Raw genomic sequence first — 19,001 nt, forward strand, 5'->3', positions numbered from 1 at the left:
AAAAAGTTATGGCTTTTGAAAAATGGAGATGGAAAAATACCAAAAATCGCTTGGTCCTCAACGCCAAAATAGGCCGTGTCATTAAGGGGTTAAGGCAATCCCTGTGCACGCAGTGTAGTCACAAACAGCCAATCAGGTGGCTCTAATCAGCAGCACCGCTTAAGTGCGGCTGAAATACCAAATATGCGACCAGGAGGGGGCAGTATTCTCACACAGAGAGATCCTGGGGGCAACAAGACCAATTCCCCCCTTTCAGTCACAACCCTCCCAGCAGCCTCCTCTTCTCACTCCACAGAACTGGAACTACATTATTAGTAAGCTCCTCCTTTTCCAGTCATGTGACATCAGACCATGTGACTTCCTGTCCTCAGACCTCTTAGGAGGCCCTCCATTCCAGCATCTTCCCCGATGGAAGTACGGCCATCAGCAGGCCTTATGATGGGTCCACATGAAGGAGCGGCGCCCCCTAGTGGATGATGGGAGTCGCTGCTGGAAGTTACCAGCTGTAACCCTTTCACTGCCTGAGAGGTGACATGTGCTCCTCACACAGCAGGGGGACAATTAGGAGTTTAAGGGTTAATCACTGTAACCCTGCACTGGGCACTGAGTCCTATAGGGGCTGTGAGGAAGGGGCCCACTGAGGGAACTCCGACAGACGGCAGCTCAGGGGCTTTCTGCAGTGACAGGAAGAAGGCGGCACGTTGTCATCTGTAGGTCGGTGTGAGTCTCCCACACAGGGAAGCGCCGTCTATGGAGAGCAGCGCCATTGTTTATTACAGTCACTGCAAGTCAGAAGTTGTAGAAGAGGAGAAAAACCTGCGGAACGTCCGGAGCGAACGCAGAAATTGTAGGGAGAAACACGGAGGATCCGTCGGTGAGCGACATAACTCTATCCGCCATCTAGACCATAGAAGACGTGTGTGATGTCACCGGTCACTATTATGTCACTACTGACACCACTATCTGATGTCACCGGTCACTATTCTGTCACTACTGTCACCACTATCTGATGTCACCGGTCACTATTCTGTCACTACTGTCACCAGTATCTGATGTCACCGGTCACTATTGTCACTACGGTCACTACTATCTGATGTCACCTGTCACTACTGTCACCACTATCTGATGTCACCGGTCACTATTATGTCACTACTGTCACCACTATCTGATGTCACCGGTCACTATTCTGTCACTACTGTCACCACTATCTGATGTCACCTGTCAGTATTCTGTCACTACTGTCACCACTATCTGATGTCACCGATCACTATCCTGTCACTACTGTCACCACTATCTGATGTCACCGGTCACTATTCTGTCACTACTGTCACCACTATCTGATGTCACCGGTCACTATTATGTCACTACTGTCACCACTATCTGATGTCACCGGTCACTATTCTGTCACTACTGTCACCACTATCTGATGTCACCTGTCACTACTGTCACCACTATCTGATGTCACCGGTCACTATTCCGTCACTACTGTCACCACTATCTGATGTCACTATTATGTCACTACCGTCACCACTATCTGATGTCACCGGTCACTATTATGTCACTACTGTCACCACTATCTGATGTCACCGGTCACTATTCTGTCACTACTGTCACCACTATCTGATGTCACCTGTCACTATTCTGTCACTACTGTCACCACTATCTGATGTCACCTGTCACTATTCTGTCACTACTGTCACCACTGTCTGATGTCACCTGTCACTATTATGTCACTACTGTCACCACTATCTGATGTCACCGGTCACTATTCCGTCACTACTGTCACCACTATCTGATGTCACCTGTCACTATTCTGTCACTACCGTCACCACTATCTGATGTCATCTGTCACTATTCTGTCACTACCGTCACCACTATCTGATGTCACCGGTCACTATTCCGTCACTACTGTCACCACTATCTGATGTCACCGGTCACTATTGTCACTACCGTCACCACTATCTGATGTCACCGGTCACTATTCTGTCACTACCGTCACCACTATCTGATGTCACCTGTCACTATTCTGTCACTACCGTCACCACTATCTGATGTCACCGGTCACTATTCTGTCACTACTGTCACCACTATCTGATGTCACCGGTCACTATTCTGTCACTACTGTCACCACTATCTGATGTCACCGGTCACTATTATGTCACTACTGTCACCACTATCTGATGTCTCCTGTCACTATTATGTCACAACTGTCACCACTATGTGATGTCACCGGTCACTATTCTGTCACTACTGTCACCACTATCTGATGTCACCGGTCACTATTCTGTCACTACTGTCACCACTATCTGATGTCACCGGTCACTATTCCGTCACTGCTTTCACCACTAATTCGCTTAGAGTTGGTCGCAGGCATGCAGAATGTTTAGACATACAGATTATCATTGAGAATTGTTCACTTCTTGTTTTTTGCCTCACATTCTATGTTAAACACTGAGCTATAAGTGCTTAAATGTAACGAGTGATCTAGTCACTAATGATTCTCATGCTGGTTCAAACTGAGCGTCTAACGAAAAGCGAACAAAAAGTGCACAATGCTTCATTATTAGGCGCAGTGATTATCGCACACTGTCGTTTGAGCAAATTTTTAGTCGCGATTGTTATGTGTAAATGGTCTTTTAACCCTTTCCAATCCACTGTCTGACCTGTGAAGACATTATGATTTAAGGCTGTACAGCTCCGATGTTGGAAGAAATCCGTCGGGGTTCTCTTACTATATATTGCCAGCCTCTCTGCTGTCGGAGCCTATCCAACGTGTCACCTCATGCAGTACTGGCTTTAGCCAGCATATGGCACCGTTGTATAATGGCAGAAAAAGAGTAAGCCCCCTAGGAAAACCAGGATACAAATTGGATTGGAAAGGGTTAAGATCATAGAATGGTAGAGTGCAGGATTCACTATATCATCCCAGACAGATATTTGTCCAGCCTTTGTTTGAACACTTCCATTGGAGGAGAACTCATCACCTCCCGTGGCAACCTGTTCCACTCATTGATCACCCTCACTGTCTAATATCTAATCTGTGTCTCTTCTCTCAGATGGACGATCAGTTGTAGAGAAGCAGACATGTAGGAGGATAGCTTAGTTAGAGGCACAATAAACATGTAAGGGTGGAAATACAAGGCCAGGTTTATATTGTGTCCCTAATTAGAGCCGGGTGGAGCCAAGTCTGGATCCAGATACTAGGAGTCAGATCACGAATCATGGATAGTTTCAGGATAGGCACTGTCCAGATGCAGGATAGCTCAATATGAAGGACCACCACTAGGAGGCAGAAGGTCGCAGGTTTGGATCCTGACACTAGCCCCCTTATCCCTCCAATCTCCATGCCTAAATAACGCTGCATCCAATTGCAAACCTAATTCGCATACATGATCTAGCCCTTTGGCATAAGCTTTCCAAACATGACGCATTTCCTGCACTATGTGAAATGTGTTTATAGCCCCCTAGGAGCGTATGAGTACTGCATATTATGTGTGTGTTGCGCTATACAGCTTCGCTCACAATTGTGAGTAGGAATTGTGTACTATGTGAGCGCAAAAAAACGGAGCATGTTCTATCTTGCGGCATATTACGCGCCAGAAAACCAATTGTTATCGCTTGACGCATAATCAATGCCACCCATATGTACCTACATTGTGTATGGGCAGCGTAAGATACTCTGTCATACGCAGGACAATTTTGCCTTGATACACAATGATAGGGCAGGTCTATGGCGGCTCCGCAGCAGTAAAACACTGTGCGCTCCCAGATCCTTTAATCGTTCCTCATAGGACATGATTTGCAGACCGCTCACCATCTTGGTAGCTCTTCTCTGAACTTGCTCCAGTTTGTCTGTCTTTTTTAAAGTGGGGTGCCCAGAACTGGACACAGTATTCCAGATGAGGTCTGACCAAAGAAGAGTAGAGGGGATAATGACCTCACGTGATCCAGACTCTATGCTTCTCTTAATACATCCCAGAATTGTTTGGGAACATAACTTTTAACCAATTCCCCATTTTCATCCTGTAAGCATCCAATAGCATCTGTGACTTTTCTTTTGCTTTTACCATACCCCCAAAACCGTCTTTTATTGCTTTTACCTCTCAATTTATTATTAGCTTTAGCTATTCTGACACTACAGATATTCTCGCCCTACAGTTTATGTGGACCGCATTACATTCTTCTGTAGATATGCCCCATTCTGTACATCTCATAAATATATTGTTAACGTGTGCAAGTTCTGTGTTCATCCATCCTGGTCTCTTTAAATGCTTCCCATTCTCCCTTCTTTCAGGGATTGTTAATGATTGTGCTTTGAGAATCTCCTTTTGCAATATTTCCCAACCTTCTTGGACATTTCGGTCCTTAAAGGGGTTGTCCCGCGCCGAAACGGGTTTTTTTTTTCCAACCCCCCCCCCCCCCCCCCGGGGAGACAACCCCGATGCAAGGACTTAAAAAAAAAACTGCTCAGCGCTTACCTGAATCCCCACGCTCCGGTGACTTCTATACTTACCGGTTGAAGATGGCCGCCGGGATCTTCTTCCTCCGTGGACCGCAGCTCTTCTGTGCGGTCCATTGCCGATTCCAGCCTCCTGATTGGCTGGAATCGGCACGTGACGGGGCGGAGCTACACGGAGCCCCATTGAGAAGATAAGAAGACCCGGACTGCGCAAGCGCGTCTAATTTGGCCATTCGACCATTTTAGACGGCGAAAATTAGACGGCAACCATGGAGACGAGGACGCCAGCAGTGGAGCAGGTAAGTGAAAAACTTTTTATAAATTCTGTATGGCTCATAATTAATGCACAATGTACATTACAAAGTGCATTATTATGGCCATACAGAAGTGTATAGACCCACTTGCTGCCGCGGGACAACCACTTTAAGAGTATCTAGCCATTGGATTCTTCCTACTCTCTTTCTGAGTTGATTAAAATCTGCCTTTCTGAAATCCAACCTTGAGGTCTGAGTTTTCTCAGGTCTTCCTCTTCTTGTTATCCAACATCCAAGGATATCATGATCACTGCCTCCTAAGGTCCCAGCCACACTTACTTCCTCAACCATTAGGTCCAAGATAGCAGATCCCATTGTTTTCTCTTCTACCTTTTGGAAGATACAGTGGTCAACAAGAGCAGATAAGAATTTGTTGGATCCATTAGTTTTACCTGAGAGAGATTCCCATCAAATGTCTGGATAGGTAAAATCTCCCATGATCACTATGTTGGGCTTTTTGGAGAGCTTGCCCATCTGGTGTAGAAAGAGTTCCTCCATATCTTCTGCTTCTCCAGGCGGCCTATAGTAAATGCCTACAATGGTGTCCGTTCTGTTGTTCTCTCCTTGTATTCTTACCCAGTTTCTACAGAACTCCCATACTCTGAACCTTGAATCTCTGTGGAGATTAATGTTTTCCTAACATACAACACAACACCTCCTCCTCTTTTTTAGGTCTGTTTTTTATAAATAAGTTGTATCCTTCATTTTATCTAGTAATCTCTTTGAAACCATCCAAATCCGCTTCCCATTGCCCGATAGTGATGGGACTACAGGAAGACTTACTGCAGAATAGTTATTGTATATAAATCACATGAACAGAAATGTCTTTGGAACCCTCACTATAGAGATATTCCCACAAAATATATATTCTGTATTGTTTTTCAACTGACCTTTTCCACTTGTCACATCAAGAAAAAAAATATATTAAAATTGGCATTTTTATATATATTAAAAGTCCCATTTTTAAAAAATACATGTTAATCCCATACAATAAATACAGAAAGAAACACGTCATGCTGGAGAATTTAGAATTAAAAGCAATGGAACAGTTTGTATGTACCCTGAAATGGTAGCAGCACAACAGAGATAATTGTACTGACCAATAGAAAAAAAAAAACACAAAATGGCTGTTTTGAGCTTTTTCCCACAGTTAGAATTTTTAAGACCTTTTCAAATACATTATACGATAACATTGGAAAATACAACTTTTCACACAGAAAACAAGACCTCATTTATTCTGTCACTGCGAAAATATATATTTTTTTTTTGTGAGAAAAGGACATGAGAAAAAAAGGCTGCAACTGGAAGGGGTTTATATTTCCTTAAATGTTTCCCCTTACTCCCGCCAGTAAATGTATTGTATACGTGGCAATCTGTGTGCTTTTATATTGTCTCATCCTCTCTCCATTCAGGTCCTGCAATATAAGATCCTCTGATACCTTCTACATAAGATAGTTTTCCTGATTGACCCATTAAGTATGGAGAAGGACAGAAACAAGATGGCGGACAGTGTATTAAATCTCACCCTAGAGATACTCTCCCAGCTTACTGGGGAGGTGAGAGATTCTGATGTCACATTACATCATTCCTATCTATGGTAATAACAGATGATGTCACTGGAGAGGGGAGAGATTCTGATGATGTCACATTACATCATTCTTACCTATGGTAATAACAGATGATGTCACTGGGGAGGGGAGAGATTCTGATGATGTCACATTACATCATTCCTATCTATGGTAATAACAGATGATGTCACTGGGGAGGTGATGGACTCTGATGTCACATCACATCATTCTTACCTATGGTAATAAGAGATTATGTCACTGGAGAGGGGAGAGATTCTGATGATGTCACGTGGCATCATTTTTGTCTATGGTAATAACAGATTATGTCACTGGAGAGGGGAGAGATTCTGATGATGTCACAATACATTAGTCTAATTTATGATTATAATAGATGATATGACTAAGGAGGGGAGAGATTCCGATGAAATCACATTTCATCCGTCTTGTCTATGGTAATAGCAGATGATGTCACATTACATCATTCTTTTTTTTAAAATTCGTTTTATTTATTAGTAAAGAAATTGTAAAATACATCGTACAAGAATAAGAACTCTTGATGGATGTGAGGTTACGCACATATGAGTACTACATTACAGTTAAATCAATTCGAGCTCTGTTACAATTTTTTCTTGAGTTACTTAATTGAAGAATTACAACATTAAACTTTTAACTCTTAAACAGTTCTGTTCTGACTTATTTCGGACGTAATAGTAGATAGGTAAGCAGTTGCAAGTCTACAGACAGTTGTCAAGGAAGAAAGGGATTGAAAGGGAAGAGAAGAGAAAAAGAAGAAAGGGGGGAGGGATTGTGGGTGAGCATGTACCGGTCGGGTCTCGAAACTCACTCCATAGATAGAGTTGAGTGGGAGTCTAACCACGTCCCCCATATTTTGTGAAATTTGGCCGGGCAACCTCGGTTCTGGTAAATGATTTTCTCGTAGGAGGTTACAGTGTTTACCAGTTGAATCCAGTGTGGGACTGAGGGGGCTTCTATCGCCATCCATTTCATGGCTATTACCTTACGGGCCAGGAACAGCACCTTTTCAAGAAAAGTGCGAATGTGGTATGGCCACACCTCCTCCTCCAGCAGGCCAAGCAGCGCCGTCTTAGGGTCTAGGACGATAGATAATTGGGGCGGTAGTAGTGAATTTATAAGCTCGATAATTTTCGACCAATATTCGTTGACTGGCGGGCATTCCCATATTAGGTGCCAAAAATTTGCCTCTGGTTGGTGGCATCTGTGGCAGGAATTTGAGGATGTGTTGCCCATTTTGTATAAGCGGCTGGGGGTAAGGTAGGCTTGGTGAGTTATGTATAACTGGATTAGTTTGTTATTTACGGCCGGGGAGACTGACAAGTGGGATTCAGAGATGTCCTGCCACTCTTCGGGCGTGAGAGATGGAATGGCATGCTTCCATTTATCATATGCTGGGGGTGGATTAAGGTCTATTTTAGCCGAGAGAAGGTGCGTGTATAGGGCAGAGATTAGCCCTTTAGGTCCTTGAGACTTGAGGATGCCAATTGTGGGGAACTTGGATATGCGGGTTGAGGTGGGTGGGAATTGGGAGTTCAGTGCGTGTCTTAACTGGAAAAACCTAAATAGCTGGAGATGTGGGAATTGCAACCTGTCACGTAGTTGTATAAATGTGGGAAGTGTTTCATCTATGTATATGTCGCCTAGTGTGTGTACTCCACGAGCCATCCAGTATTGTGGGTCTGGTATTGATTGTAGCGCAGTGAGACCTGGATTGTTCCAAAGGGGAAGTTCAGGTATTATGTTCTGGTATTGCTGCAGTGTCTTCACCTCCTTCCACACACCAATAGCTAGTTTGTGAAGCGGGAGTATGTCGGCGGGGTTAGTGCACTCTGGGAATTCTAGGAAGCTTAAAAGTTTATGACCTTTTACCTGTTTTGCAAGGTGTTTGTCCGCTATGGGCAGTTCTTTATCTAAGACCCAGGCTCGTATATTCCTCAATTGCCCTGCTAAGTAGTAGAGTCGAAGATCCGGAAGGGCCATTCCCGCTTGTTCTTTGGGCCTTTGTAATATAGACAGGCTTAGTTTGGAGCGGGAGGAGCTCCATATAAACGTAATAGAGAATTTAGGGATTGGAAAAAGCGCTTGGGGACACTTACTGGCATATGTTGCAGTGTGTACAAGCATTTGGGCTGAATTGCCATTTTGATGAGATTAATGCGCCCGGCCACGGAGAGCGGTAGCTTAGCCCAACTCTTTAGCTTATGTTTTATAGTTTCTATTAGTGGGTTTATATTTTCTGCTATTGCGTTATTGTGATCGTATGACATAAACATCCCTAGGTATTTAAATGTTTGGACTGGTTTTAGCCCGTACCTGGTGACGCAGGGGTCATTTTTTGGATTAGGGTCTGTGTAAAGGATTGTTGATTTGGACCAGTTGACACATAGCCCTGAGAAATAGGAGAATTTGTCTATGTAAATCATAGCTTGGGAGAAGGAGTTTATTGGGTCTGATAAAAAGAGGATTGTGCCGTCCGCATACAGTCCTACTTTGCTTTCATGGTCAGCCCATCTGATGCCGGTCACGTTGGGGGCGCTTCTCAAGCGGATCGCTAATGCCTCGATGGCTATGGCAAATAGGGCCGGGGATAAAGGACATCCCTGTCGGGTGCCTCTGGCTAATTGGAATTCGGTTGATGGGATACCGTTTACAATTACATTTGCACTCGGGGATTTATATATAGTTTTAACCCATTGTTGGAATTTAGATCCAAATCCAAAGCGAACCAGACAGGCCTCCAGGAAGGCCCACTCTAGCGAGTCGATGGCTTTTGCCATGTCGAGTAAGACCAAAGCCCAGGGCATGTTGTATTGCTTGCCTAGTTGGATAGCTGTTTGGACTCTGCGAATATTTATTGTCGTAGATTTCCCTGGCATGAAACCCGTCTTGTCCGGGTGGATAATGGACAGAATTACCTGGTTTATTCTGGTAGCTAGGATTTTAGTTAGAATCTTGTAGTCTGCGTTTACCAGTGAAATTGGGCGATAGGAGCTGCAGTCTATAGGGTCCTTCCCGGGTTTCAGTATTACTACTATGGCGGCTTTGTAGAATGAAGGCGGGAGTGTTTTGTCTATTTGGGCTTGATTAAGTGTCTCAAGTAGTAATGGAATTAGTTGCTCGCTATATTTACGGTATGTCTCAATTGGGAGGCCATTAGGACCGGGTGATTTGTTAAGAGCCATGTCTTGTACTGTTTTTTGAATCTCCTCCAGGGTGATTGGAGCTTCCAAGAGCTTGACCTGTTCTGCGGAGAGGGTTGGAAAATTTAGGTCACCCAAGTAGTTTAGGATGTCTGTCAGTGTTCTGAGAGGATGAACTGTAGAGACTAGTATAGAAATCTTTAAAGCAGTTTGTGATGGATGGGGCATCAGTCAGCTCCACACCGCTCTGATTCTTGATCTTAAGGACCGTGTTAGTGTTATTTTCACGTCTGATAAGGTTTGCAAGCAAGTGGCTGGACTGATTCCCTCGTTCGAAATAGTGTTTAGTAAAGAATAGTTTACGTTTGGTTTTAGCGTGTATTTGGTGTTTATGGAGGCGAAATAGGCTGAGCCAGGCTATTTTATTGGCGTCTGTGGGGTTAGTTATGTATGTTTTTTCAGCTTCCATTGTCTGGTTTTCTAATTCTTTGTCGGTCTGGGATGTCGACTTTTTAATGTATGAGATGGCTGATTTGAGACACCCTCTGATGTAAGCCTTGAGAGTGTCCCATTTCAGGGTGGGATGGGTATTATCATTGTGGGCATCCAAGAATAGGGATATATGAAAAGGTGTTTGATCATCTGGTCCGATTAGTTTCAGCCAGAATGGGTGGAGCTTCCAGGTGGGGACTATGTTTTGTTGAGGGAATTTTAAGGTTAGTAGCACAGGGCTGTGGTCTGATATGCCTCGCGGACAGTGCGTTATGTTGGATAGAAATATTGCCAGCTCTTCGGAGCTAAATATGTAATCGATCCTTGCCAGCGCATTATGTCCCGGGAAGTGGCAAGTAAATTCCCGCGTACTGGGGTGTCGGAATCGCCAAAGATCAATCCAGCCAACACTTTCAATTAACTGTTTCAGGGAAGAAGCTGAAGTGGGGGCCGCGTAGGGGGGTGTCTGGAATCTGTCTTCGGTAGGGTCCATTACCATATTGAAATCGCCTAAGCAGATCACCCCTGCCGAGGGGTATTGATGTGCATATGTTATAGCGGTTTGTAAAAGATGGAGGTTGTGGTGGGGCGGATTATAAATAGATAGGATAACATAAGGTTTGGAGTCTATTTCGGTATATATGAATATGGACCTTCCTTCGGGGTCCCTGCGGACATTAATGGGGTTCCAACGTAGCGACCTGTGAATAAGCACAGAGACGCCCCTAGAGGAGGAGGTGTGGAAAGAATGGGCTGTCCACTGCACCCATGGCTTCGCGAGAGTGTCAGCCTTATCATTGATGAGATGGGTTTCCTGCAAACTTATAATATGTGGGTTGATTTCCCTGATATATGAAAAGACTGCTCTCCGTTTGAGTGCGGTACCGAGACCCCGGACGTTCCAGCTAAGACATTTTAGGGCCATTACTGGTTATGCAAATATGTAGTTTAGTTAATATGTCTCTATCCTTGGGGTGGGAGGGGGGGAGGGTATTGACAAGTATAGGGGGAGGGGATGTGTTAGTGCAGACTTGTTGGAAATATTAATACAGAACAGATTGCAACTATTTAAACATTTAACGTTTGACATCTTGCTTAAATTTCAGCGTAGATGTCAAAACAACAAATTGAGAACTAAAAAACGGTTTAGTTACTGTCTATCAAGAAGTAGCAGATGTTATACTGTTGGGGGGGGGAATATCCCGTTGGCCTATTGAGGGCTATGGACATCCGTCAAGTCCCCATAGCGATTTAGAGGTGTCACGTTCCTGCGTTTCACCGTCCATAGGTCAAAGGGGTATCAGTCACACAAATTATGACTGGGTTTAAAGTCCTGCCGTAAAAATAGTGGGATCAATCGCCCTTCGGTGGCTCCGGGTGTATATCCAGCCACTCCAGGGCCTCAGTGGGAGATTGGAGGAAGGTCACCTTTCCCTGGGCTACGATACGCAGGCGAGCTGGATATGCCATTGAATAGGGGATGTTTCTCTCCTTGAATCTCCTCTTTGCTTCTATGAAGGTGGCTCTTTGTTTTTGTAGTTCGGCAGAGAAGTCCGGGAATATGGAAATAGTTGCATTATTGTATTTTAGTGGGCCCTTTAGCCTAGCCTGACGGAGCACGGCATCTCGGTCTCTACAATTCAAGATCCTTGCTAGGAATGGGCGTGGGGGGGCTCCTGGCTGTGGCGGTTTTGCTGGGACCCGGTGGGCTCTCTCCACTACAAAGTGAGCGGAGAAAGCGTCATCGCCCAATAGTGATTTCAGCCAGGTTTCGGCAAATGTTTCTGGGTGGGAGCCTTCTGATTTCTCGGGCAGGCCTATTATGCGTAGGTTGTTACGGCGTGATCGGTTTTCCAGATCATCTGTTTTGGACTGGCAAAATTCTGTTACTCGTATGGCTTTTTTAACCACTGCAGTAAGTGGGCGTAAGGAGTCTTCTGCGTTGGATATGCGGTCTTCCATCTCCTGCATTCTACCTCCCATGTTCAGTAGGTCTTGTCTTAGCAAGGAGACATCAGAGTTTATCTCTTCTATCTTGTTGGTAAGAGAGGATTTACAGGCGTTAATAGCTTCTAAAAGTTGTTGCATGGTCGGTTCTGGGGGGTGTCCAGTTTCGTCCTCGGGTTCTCTCATCTGGGAAGATCGCGCCGCTCGCGGGGTGTGGTCAGGGGTTTCAGTTCGGGTGAACTCTTTTAGCTTTTCCGCTACCGAGCCGCTTTTAGCGCGTGTGCTCATTGCGAGAAGCGTTAGGTTAATATAGTCATTTGTAGAGATAACTGACTTTTCTTCGTCTTTCCCCGCCAGAGGGTTTAGGTATTATTGGCTATAAAGTCTTTGTAGTTATGCGGTTACGGTAACTGTTAGGGAGAGTAGAGGTCTGCGCCTTTTCCTGCCTGCTGCGGTGTGTTATAAACGGTATCAAAACTATTGTTTGTGGGAGAAAGGCCAGATATCAAGTCTAGCAATTTGATGCGACTTTTACAATATTTAGATGTTGTTAGCTATAGGGTCCTTATAATTATGCGGTTACAATGACTGTTAGGGAATAGAGGGTCCGGACTTAGATTGCTGTTGTAGAGGATTTATCTAGCTCTTGGATTGGTAGTGATGAAGAGGCGGGGGGGGGCGCTGGGCCCGCGTGGCGACACCGCCTGCTGAGGGCAATATACCACCGCTCCAGCACTCCAGGAGCGCAGTTTAAGATACAGAGAGCACCTTAGTTTCCTATGGGGCCAGCCACTTGTTAACCAGAGGATCACGGCCCGTGTAGGATTGTGTGCTGGGACAGTCCGTCTCCTGCTTCCCCTCCAGAGTGCTGTTGTATGACAATATGGGCAATAAGGGGTGCTTCCTCAGGGGTGAGGAGGATTCTGTTGTTATGGGCTGTTTGCCTGGGTTAAAGTTCCAGGGGACTGTGTCGCTGAACAGATGTGTTGTCCCCCCGCCTCTATCAGTTACTCACAGTTTTTGCAGCCGCCTCCGCAGGGCCGGGGCTGGAAGGTAGATTTTCTTCCCGTTCAGGGTCCTCCGGGACGCCGAGCACCGCAGTCTGGCTGTTGTATAGTGGGTTAGGAGTAGGCAGCGGCCGGTGCGGTCGGGTGATCGTGGTTTTAGCCGGGGTCTGCGTCTGTGCTCCCACAATGGAGCGGGGTGGTGGAGCTCTCAGCGGCTGCCTTGGCTTGGAGTGACAGTCGGCGCTCCATGGGGCGTCTGGCGGCGCAGGCATGTGGCGGCAGGAGGTTGCGGAGCAAGGCTGCAGAGCAGCGAGGATGGGCTCCGACGGCCGGGAGATGAGCGGCGTCCCTCGCCCAGGAGAGGATTAGATGCTCACCGGGGACAGAGGACCACCAGGCAGGCAGAGTGTGAGCGGCCGAACAACCGCGGCTCCGGCCGGGACCCCGCGGCAGGTATTTCCCGCTGAGGATAGGAGGGTGAGTCTCTCGGCCCGTGGATTCGAATCCGGTTCTGCCCGTCGCGGGTGCGGGGCGCCACTGGCAAGCGACGGCAGCGATTTTTTTTTTTTAGGCAGCGGGACGGCCGGGGCGACAGGTGAGTCACGATCTCCGTCCAGATGGTGCAGCAGCGGCTCGGCTCCGCAAGCAGGGAGGCGAGCCGCTAACAAGTTGAAGTCCGGCTCAGGGTGTCTTCCTCCGTTCGGAGCATGTCCGGTTGGCGGCGACGAGGGGGAGCAGCGGCTTGGCTCGGGTGAAGTAACCGGGTAGTCCCCATGTCCCCAGGGGGACTCCACCGGGCAAGCCGCATCTGGGTGGAGAAGGACGGCGAGCGTGAGCCTCGATCCGGCCTGCCGGCAGGGGGTCAGAGAGGTCAGCGCCAGACAGAGAGCGGGAAGGCAACAGGGCGTTGGCGCCGTTCTTCCTCTGTTGCCGCTCGCAGTCTTTTTATGGGTGCTAGGAAGCTGTGATTGCTTCTGGCTGCGCTCCGGGACTTCCCTCAGGGTCTATGTGTCCATAGGCGATGTTCTGGACATTAAAAGTCTGGTAAGGCCAGGATTTTATTCGGATTTTGGGTTTTCCCCTTGGGAGCTCTCCTCACTTGCGACTCTCCATGTTGGTCGCTGGCCACGCCCTTGCATTACATCATTCTTATCTATGGTAATAACAGATGATGTCACTGGAGGGAGAGAGATTCTGATGATGTCACACACATCATTCTTATCTATGGCAATAACAGATGATGTCACTGGAGAAGGGAGAATTTCTGATGATGTCATATTGCATCATTTTTATCTATGGTAATAACAGATGATGTCACTGGAGAGATGATGGACTCTGGAAATGTTTGTAGTGATATTTATTAATGTCTCCCCATATACAGGATTACACAGTAGTGAAGAAGACCTCTAGTGATGGCTGTGGGGCCCCTGTGTGTGATGGATGGGGAAGACCCCTCAGCCCAATCATGGGGCCCCCACCTCACCTCCTGATACATGAGGACCTCAATGTACAGAAGATTCTAGAACTCACCAACAAGATGATTGAGCTACTGACTGGAGAGGTGACGCTGCAGGGAATGCTGGGACATAATACAGTAACAGCACTGGAGGCTTCTGGGTGATGACTGTATATTGTGTTGTCAGGTTCCTATAAGGTGTCAGGATGTCGCTGTCTATTTCTCCATGGAGGAGTGGGAGTATTTAGAAGGACACAAGGATCTCTACAAGGAGGCCATGATGGAGACCCGCCAGCCGCTCACATCACCAGGTAATGGACATGTGTATTTAGGAGGAAGTGGGGCATGTGCCCCTGGCAATGCTGGGAGGGAAGCTTCCAGCCAGACAGAAAACTGTGCTAGTTCGATTAGGCTGCCACCTGTTACTCTACTGTTCATTAAAGTTAGTGTATAATCAAATGGTCTATGCATCAGCAATACACATTCTAATGGCTGATATGTAACACGCTGGTCATACTGTGATGCTAGTCAGCGACTGTGCGGCTGCCATATCAACCAGTAGCAGGAAAATCTGGCTACAAAAGATCTCTGCTCCAGAAGCCCTAGTTGCCTTTTTTGTTCTTTTAGTTTCATACTGTACATTTCCTGGGTCTCTGTTATGTTGTGGAATCCTTTTTAATGGTAAAGCTGTCGCCAGTGTTTACTTATAAGATCTGATTCACCTACGCAGTTTTTGATGCTGTTTTATATAAATGTATTTTAGCCCAAATCTTGTGCAGATTGTTAGGAAGAAAAAGTATAAAGACCTCGTCCTCTTTAGTTATATCCTCTCCTAGCTTCAGCTAAAACTGAATACATAATAGAAATGTACTTACTTGTACTTATCCAGCCTTAGGTCACTGTCCCACACAGCGCTGTCACAACGCCGCGATTTCAATAGCGACACTGTGCTGCGCTTTTACTTTTGGCCACAGCTACCTGTGGCCAACAGCGGCTTTTAGCGCACCCCATCATTGATGAGGTGAGCTAAACGCGAAAAATAAAACAGAATACACTCGAAAATCACGGTGCTGGAAAGTGCAGCGTTTGAGCGCATGTCTTCTAGGCTTCATTGAAAACAATAATCGCGTTATACTGCGATTAGCGCGGCACTCAGAACGCTGCGCTAATAGCGGTAAAAATTGTCTGTGTGATAGTGGCCTTAAACTTGCTCCACAGCAATGACTTCTTCATACATGGCCATACTGCTCCTCCCCCCTGCGATAAAGTGCATGTAGCTATCAGGTAGTGTGAGACAAACACCACGTAATAGCACTGACTCACAGGGACCTTTATGGTTCTCCACTGAGCATTTATTAGAAAAGTGGTGGCATGTACACTGATACATGGACCTATGAAGATGGAGGCTTCAGCACAGAAGTGGAGAACTGCAAGCAAACAGAATGGTAGCCCAACATCATGGTCCTCGCTCTGACGTCTACTGTTAGATTGGGATCTGTTTTGCCACTGTTGTCTTAAGGTACTCTGACACGGGATAACTATAAGGCAGTTAAGCAACCAACAGTTGACCCAATAATTATTGTTCCTATGCTTTCATACAGTACTGATAATCACACATTGAATTGAGGCAGAGCGGGCTGGAGATCTCTTCTGGCCAACCATCTCGATTCAGAGAAAACAATCGTTCACATATGAACGACTACCTATTTTCAACGGCCAGCAGTTGCTTGGTTTTTACACTAGCTCACTTGACTTGTTGGAAGCCATGTGTAGACAGGAAAACACTCACCTGTAATCGCTCTTTGAAGGGATTACTTTAGCGTCTGAACGGCCCATCTAAAAGTTCCCTTAGATGATGATTACATTTTGCTACTGGACTTGTAATTTGTATAGAAATGTTATAAAATATATCATTTTTAAGGTTTATATTAGTGAAGAATAATCAGTTTTATTCTTGGCAGATGACGATATCGGGAGCTTAGAGAGATGTCTCATATCTGCAGATCAGTGGTGTGTCACACAAAATACCTATGAAGAACCTGCCATTATCCCAGATATCTCCTCAGCCCTTCACAGCAAAGATCCATCATCTGATCCTCTTATACAGGTCCCATCATCTGATCCATCACAGGCTGATAAACAGAATAAAAGAAGTCACAGAAAGGGAGAACATCAAATATCTCACACAGGGAAGAAGCTGTATTCATGTTCAGAATGTGGCAAATATTTTTCTGTGAAATCACATTTTGTTGTACATCAGAGGATTCATACAGGGGAGAAGCCATTTTCATGTCAACAATGTGGGAAATGTTTTACAGATAAATCAGATCTTGTAAAACATCAAAGAATTCACACAGGAGAGAAGCCGTTTTCATGTTCAGAATGTGGGAAACATTTTAGCTTTAAAACAAATCTTCTTGCTCATCAAAGAATTCACACAGGGGAGAAGCCATTTTCATGTTCAGAATGTGGGAAATGTTTTGTCCAGAAAGCAGCTCTCGTTACACATCAGAAAAGTCACACAGGGGAGAAGCCGTTTTCATGTTCAGAATGTGGCAAATGTTTTAAAGAAAAAGCAGCTCTCGTTGGACATCAGAGAATTCACACGGGGGAGAAGCCTTTTTCTTGTTCAGAATGTGGGAAATGTTTTACAATGATATCAGCTCTTGTTGGACATCAGAGAATTCACACGGGGGAGAAGCCATTTTCATGTCCAGAATGTGGCAAATATTTTACAGTGAAATCATCTCTTCTTCAGCATCAGAGAACTCACACAGGGGAGAAGACATTTTCCTGTACAGTATGTGGGAAATGCTTTCCTAGGAAATCAAGTGTTGTTGAACATCAGAGAATTCATACAGGGGAGAGGCCATTTTCATGTTTAGAATGTGGGAAACGTTTTACAGCGAAATCCCATCTTGTTACACATCAGAGAACTCACACAGGAGAGAAACCATATTCATGCTCAGAATGTGGGAAATATTTTACTCACAAATCAAATTTTCAGCGACATCAAAAAACTCATACAGGATAGAAGCCATTCCTTTAAACCAATTTTGACAAACCCTACTAGAAAAGGGAAAAAAAGTCAAAAGGGAAGCAATTTGGAGCACTAAGTGATGAATAAGAAATATATGTAATTGCCGCTAAACCTCTGTTATCCAGAAACAAATAGTATCCAGATAACCCACCATTATATCAGCCGTGTACATAGAATATTTCACACTGATACATATAACTGCGTCTCTAAACTTGTTTAATGAAAAAAAGATCTGGTACGGTGTTAGCCAGTAGAGCAAAATGTGATTGTTCCCAGCAAGAGAAACCACGTAATCTTGTAGATATGATACCTTTTAATGGCTAACAAAAATACATGATGTAATAATAGCGAGCTTGCGAACCAACGCAGGGTTCTTTTTCAGGCTTATGGATTGGATCGGAAGAGGCATGAATATTTATACATACTTATAACATACATACTTATGACAAGGCACAGATATGGATGGGATTGGTTCGCACTTAAAAGGAATTCTGCAACAGCAAACAACGAGTGAAAGTTTTATGGTCCCTAAATTACTGTTGGGGGGGGGGGAGTCACAGGCTAGAATTGCTACAAAATGTCAGTGTACCTCTTGTAGCAATTCTAGCCTGTGACTCCCCCCCCCCCCCCCCCAACAGTAATTTAGGGACCATAAAACTTTCACTCCACTATCAGTGCCTAGGCAAAAAAAGTTTGTTTGCTGTTGCAGAATTCCTTTTAATTACGAACCAATCCCATCCATATCTGTGCCTTGTCATAAGTCTGTATGTTATAAGTGTGTATAAATATCCATGCCTCTTCAGATCCAATCCATAAGCCTGAAGAAGAACCCTGCGTTGGTTCGCAAGCTCGCTCTTATTACATCATGTATTTTTGTTAGCCATTAAAAGGTATCATATCTACAAGATTACGTGGTTTCTCTTGCTGGGAACAATCACATTTTACTAAACTTGTTTCTAACTGTTGATAAAAGTTTACTTGTATAACTTACATGTTTGTATTTGGGCCAATCTTTCTTCTTCCTTTAGATGATGTTTTCTTAGAACTGATGGAGATGAGGGAGAGCTGGTATCTATATGTGCTGAGGTGTGTTAGAGATGGGAAAGAGACCGTGGGGTTTCTCCTTTGTACTCATACGAACAGAGGAGAATCGCTTAATTAGCCACAAGGAGTTGGAGTTCCTCTATCTGAAACATCCACAGATAGCTACGTTCTATGGAATTCCAAAAATCCACAAGGGCCTGTCCCCACTGAGAGGACCTCTATACCTCCATTCCTCACAAAGGCGGTTTGGAGGCCGTTGGATTCTTTTTGAAACAGAGAGGTATTCATTTCCAACAACATAATGATCTGCTCCTCCAGTTGCTGAGTTTTGTGCTTAAGCATAATCATTTTATTTTTGACGGCAAATACTTTCACCAGCTCAGGGGTACCGCAATGGGGAGCCCTTGTGCTCCCCAGTATGCAAATCTATACCTGGGATGGTGGGAGGCAAAGTACGTCTTCAAGGAGGCACATCATCAATGGACCAATACGATAGAC

The 19,001-nt window shown here is 45.2% G+C and overlaps 1 protein-coding gene across 1 annotated transcript; it reads left to right on the top strand.

Annotated features, from left to right (window-relative positions):
• Nucleotides 1–403: 403 nt before the first annotated feature.
• Nucleotides 404–17,705, top strand: LOC136627347 (zinc finger protein 260-like). The gene is made up of 5 exons (XM_066602365.1): nt 404–874; nt 6,186–6,329; nt 14,345–14,524; nt 14,607–14,730; nt 16,381–17,705. The coding sequence occupies exons 2-5, from the start codon at nt 6,252–6,254 to the stop codon at nt 17,451–17,453; spliced, it is 1,455 nt and encodes a 484-aa protein (XP_066458462.1). The 5' UTR covers nt 404–874; nt 6,186–6,251; the 3' UTR covers nt 17,454–17,705.
• The last annotated feature ends 1,296 nt before the right edge of the window (nt 17,706–19,001 follow it).

The sequence above is a fragment of the Eleutherodactylus coqui genome, chromosome 5 (assembly GCF_035609145.1).
Source record: "Eleutherodactylus coqui strain aEleCoq1 chromosome 5, aEleCoq1.hap1, whole genome shotgun sequence".
NCBI lineage: Eukaryota > Metazoa > Chordata > Amphibia > Anura > Eleutherodactylidae > Eleutherodactylus > Eleutherodactylus coqui.

Bases quoted from the DNA above. Each gene is read 5' to 3' on its own strand.
- LOC136627347 (XM_066602365.1), top strand. From the start codon at position 6,252: ATGGAGAAGGACAGAAACAAGATGGCGGACAGTGTATTAAATCTCACC. The intron at 6,330-14,344 runs GTGAGAGATTCT...CCCCATATACAG, and splicing joins TCTCCCAGCTTACTGGGGAG to GATTACACAGTAGTGAAGAA. The intron at 14,731-16,380 runs GTAATGGACATG...TATTCTTGGCAG, and splicing joins CCAGCCGCTCACATCACCAG to ATGACGATATCGGGAGCTTA.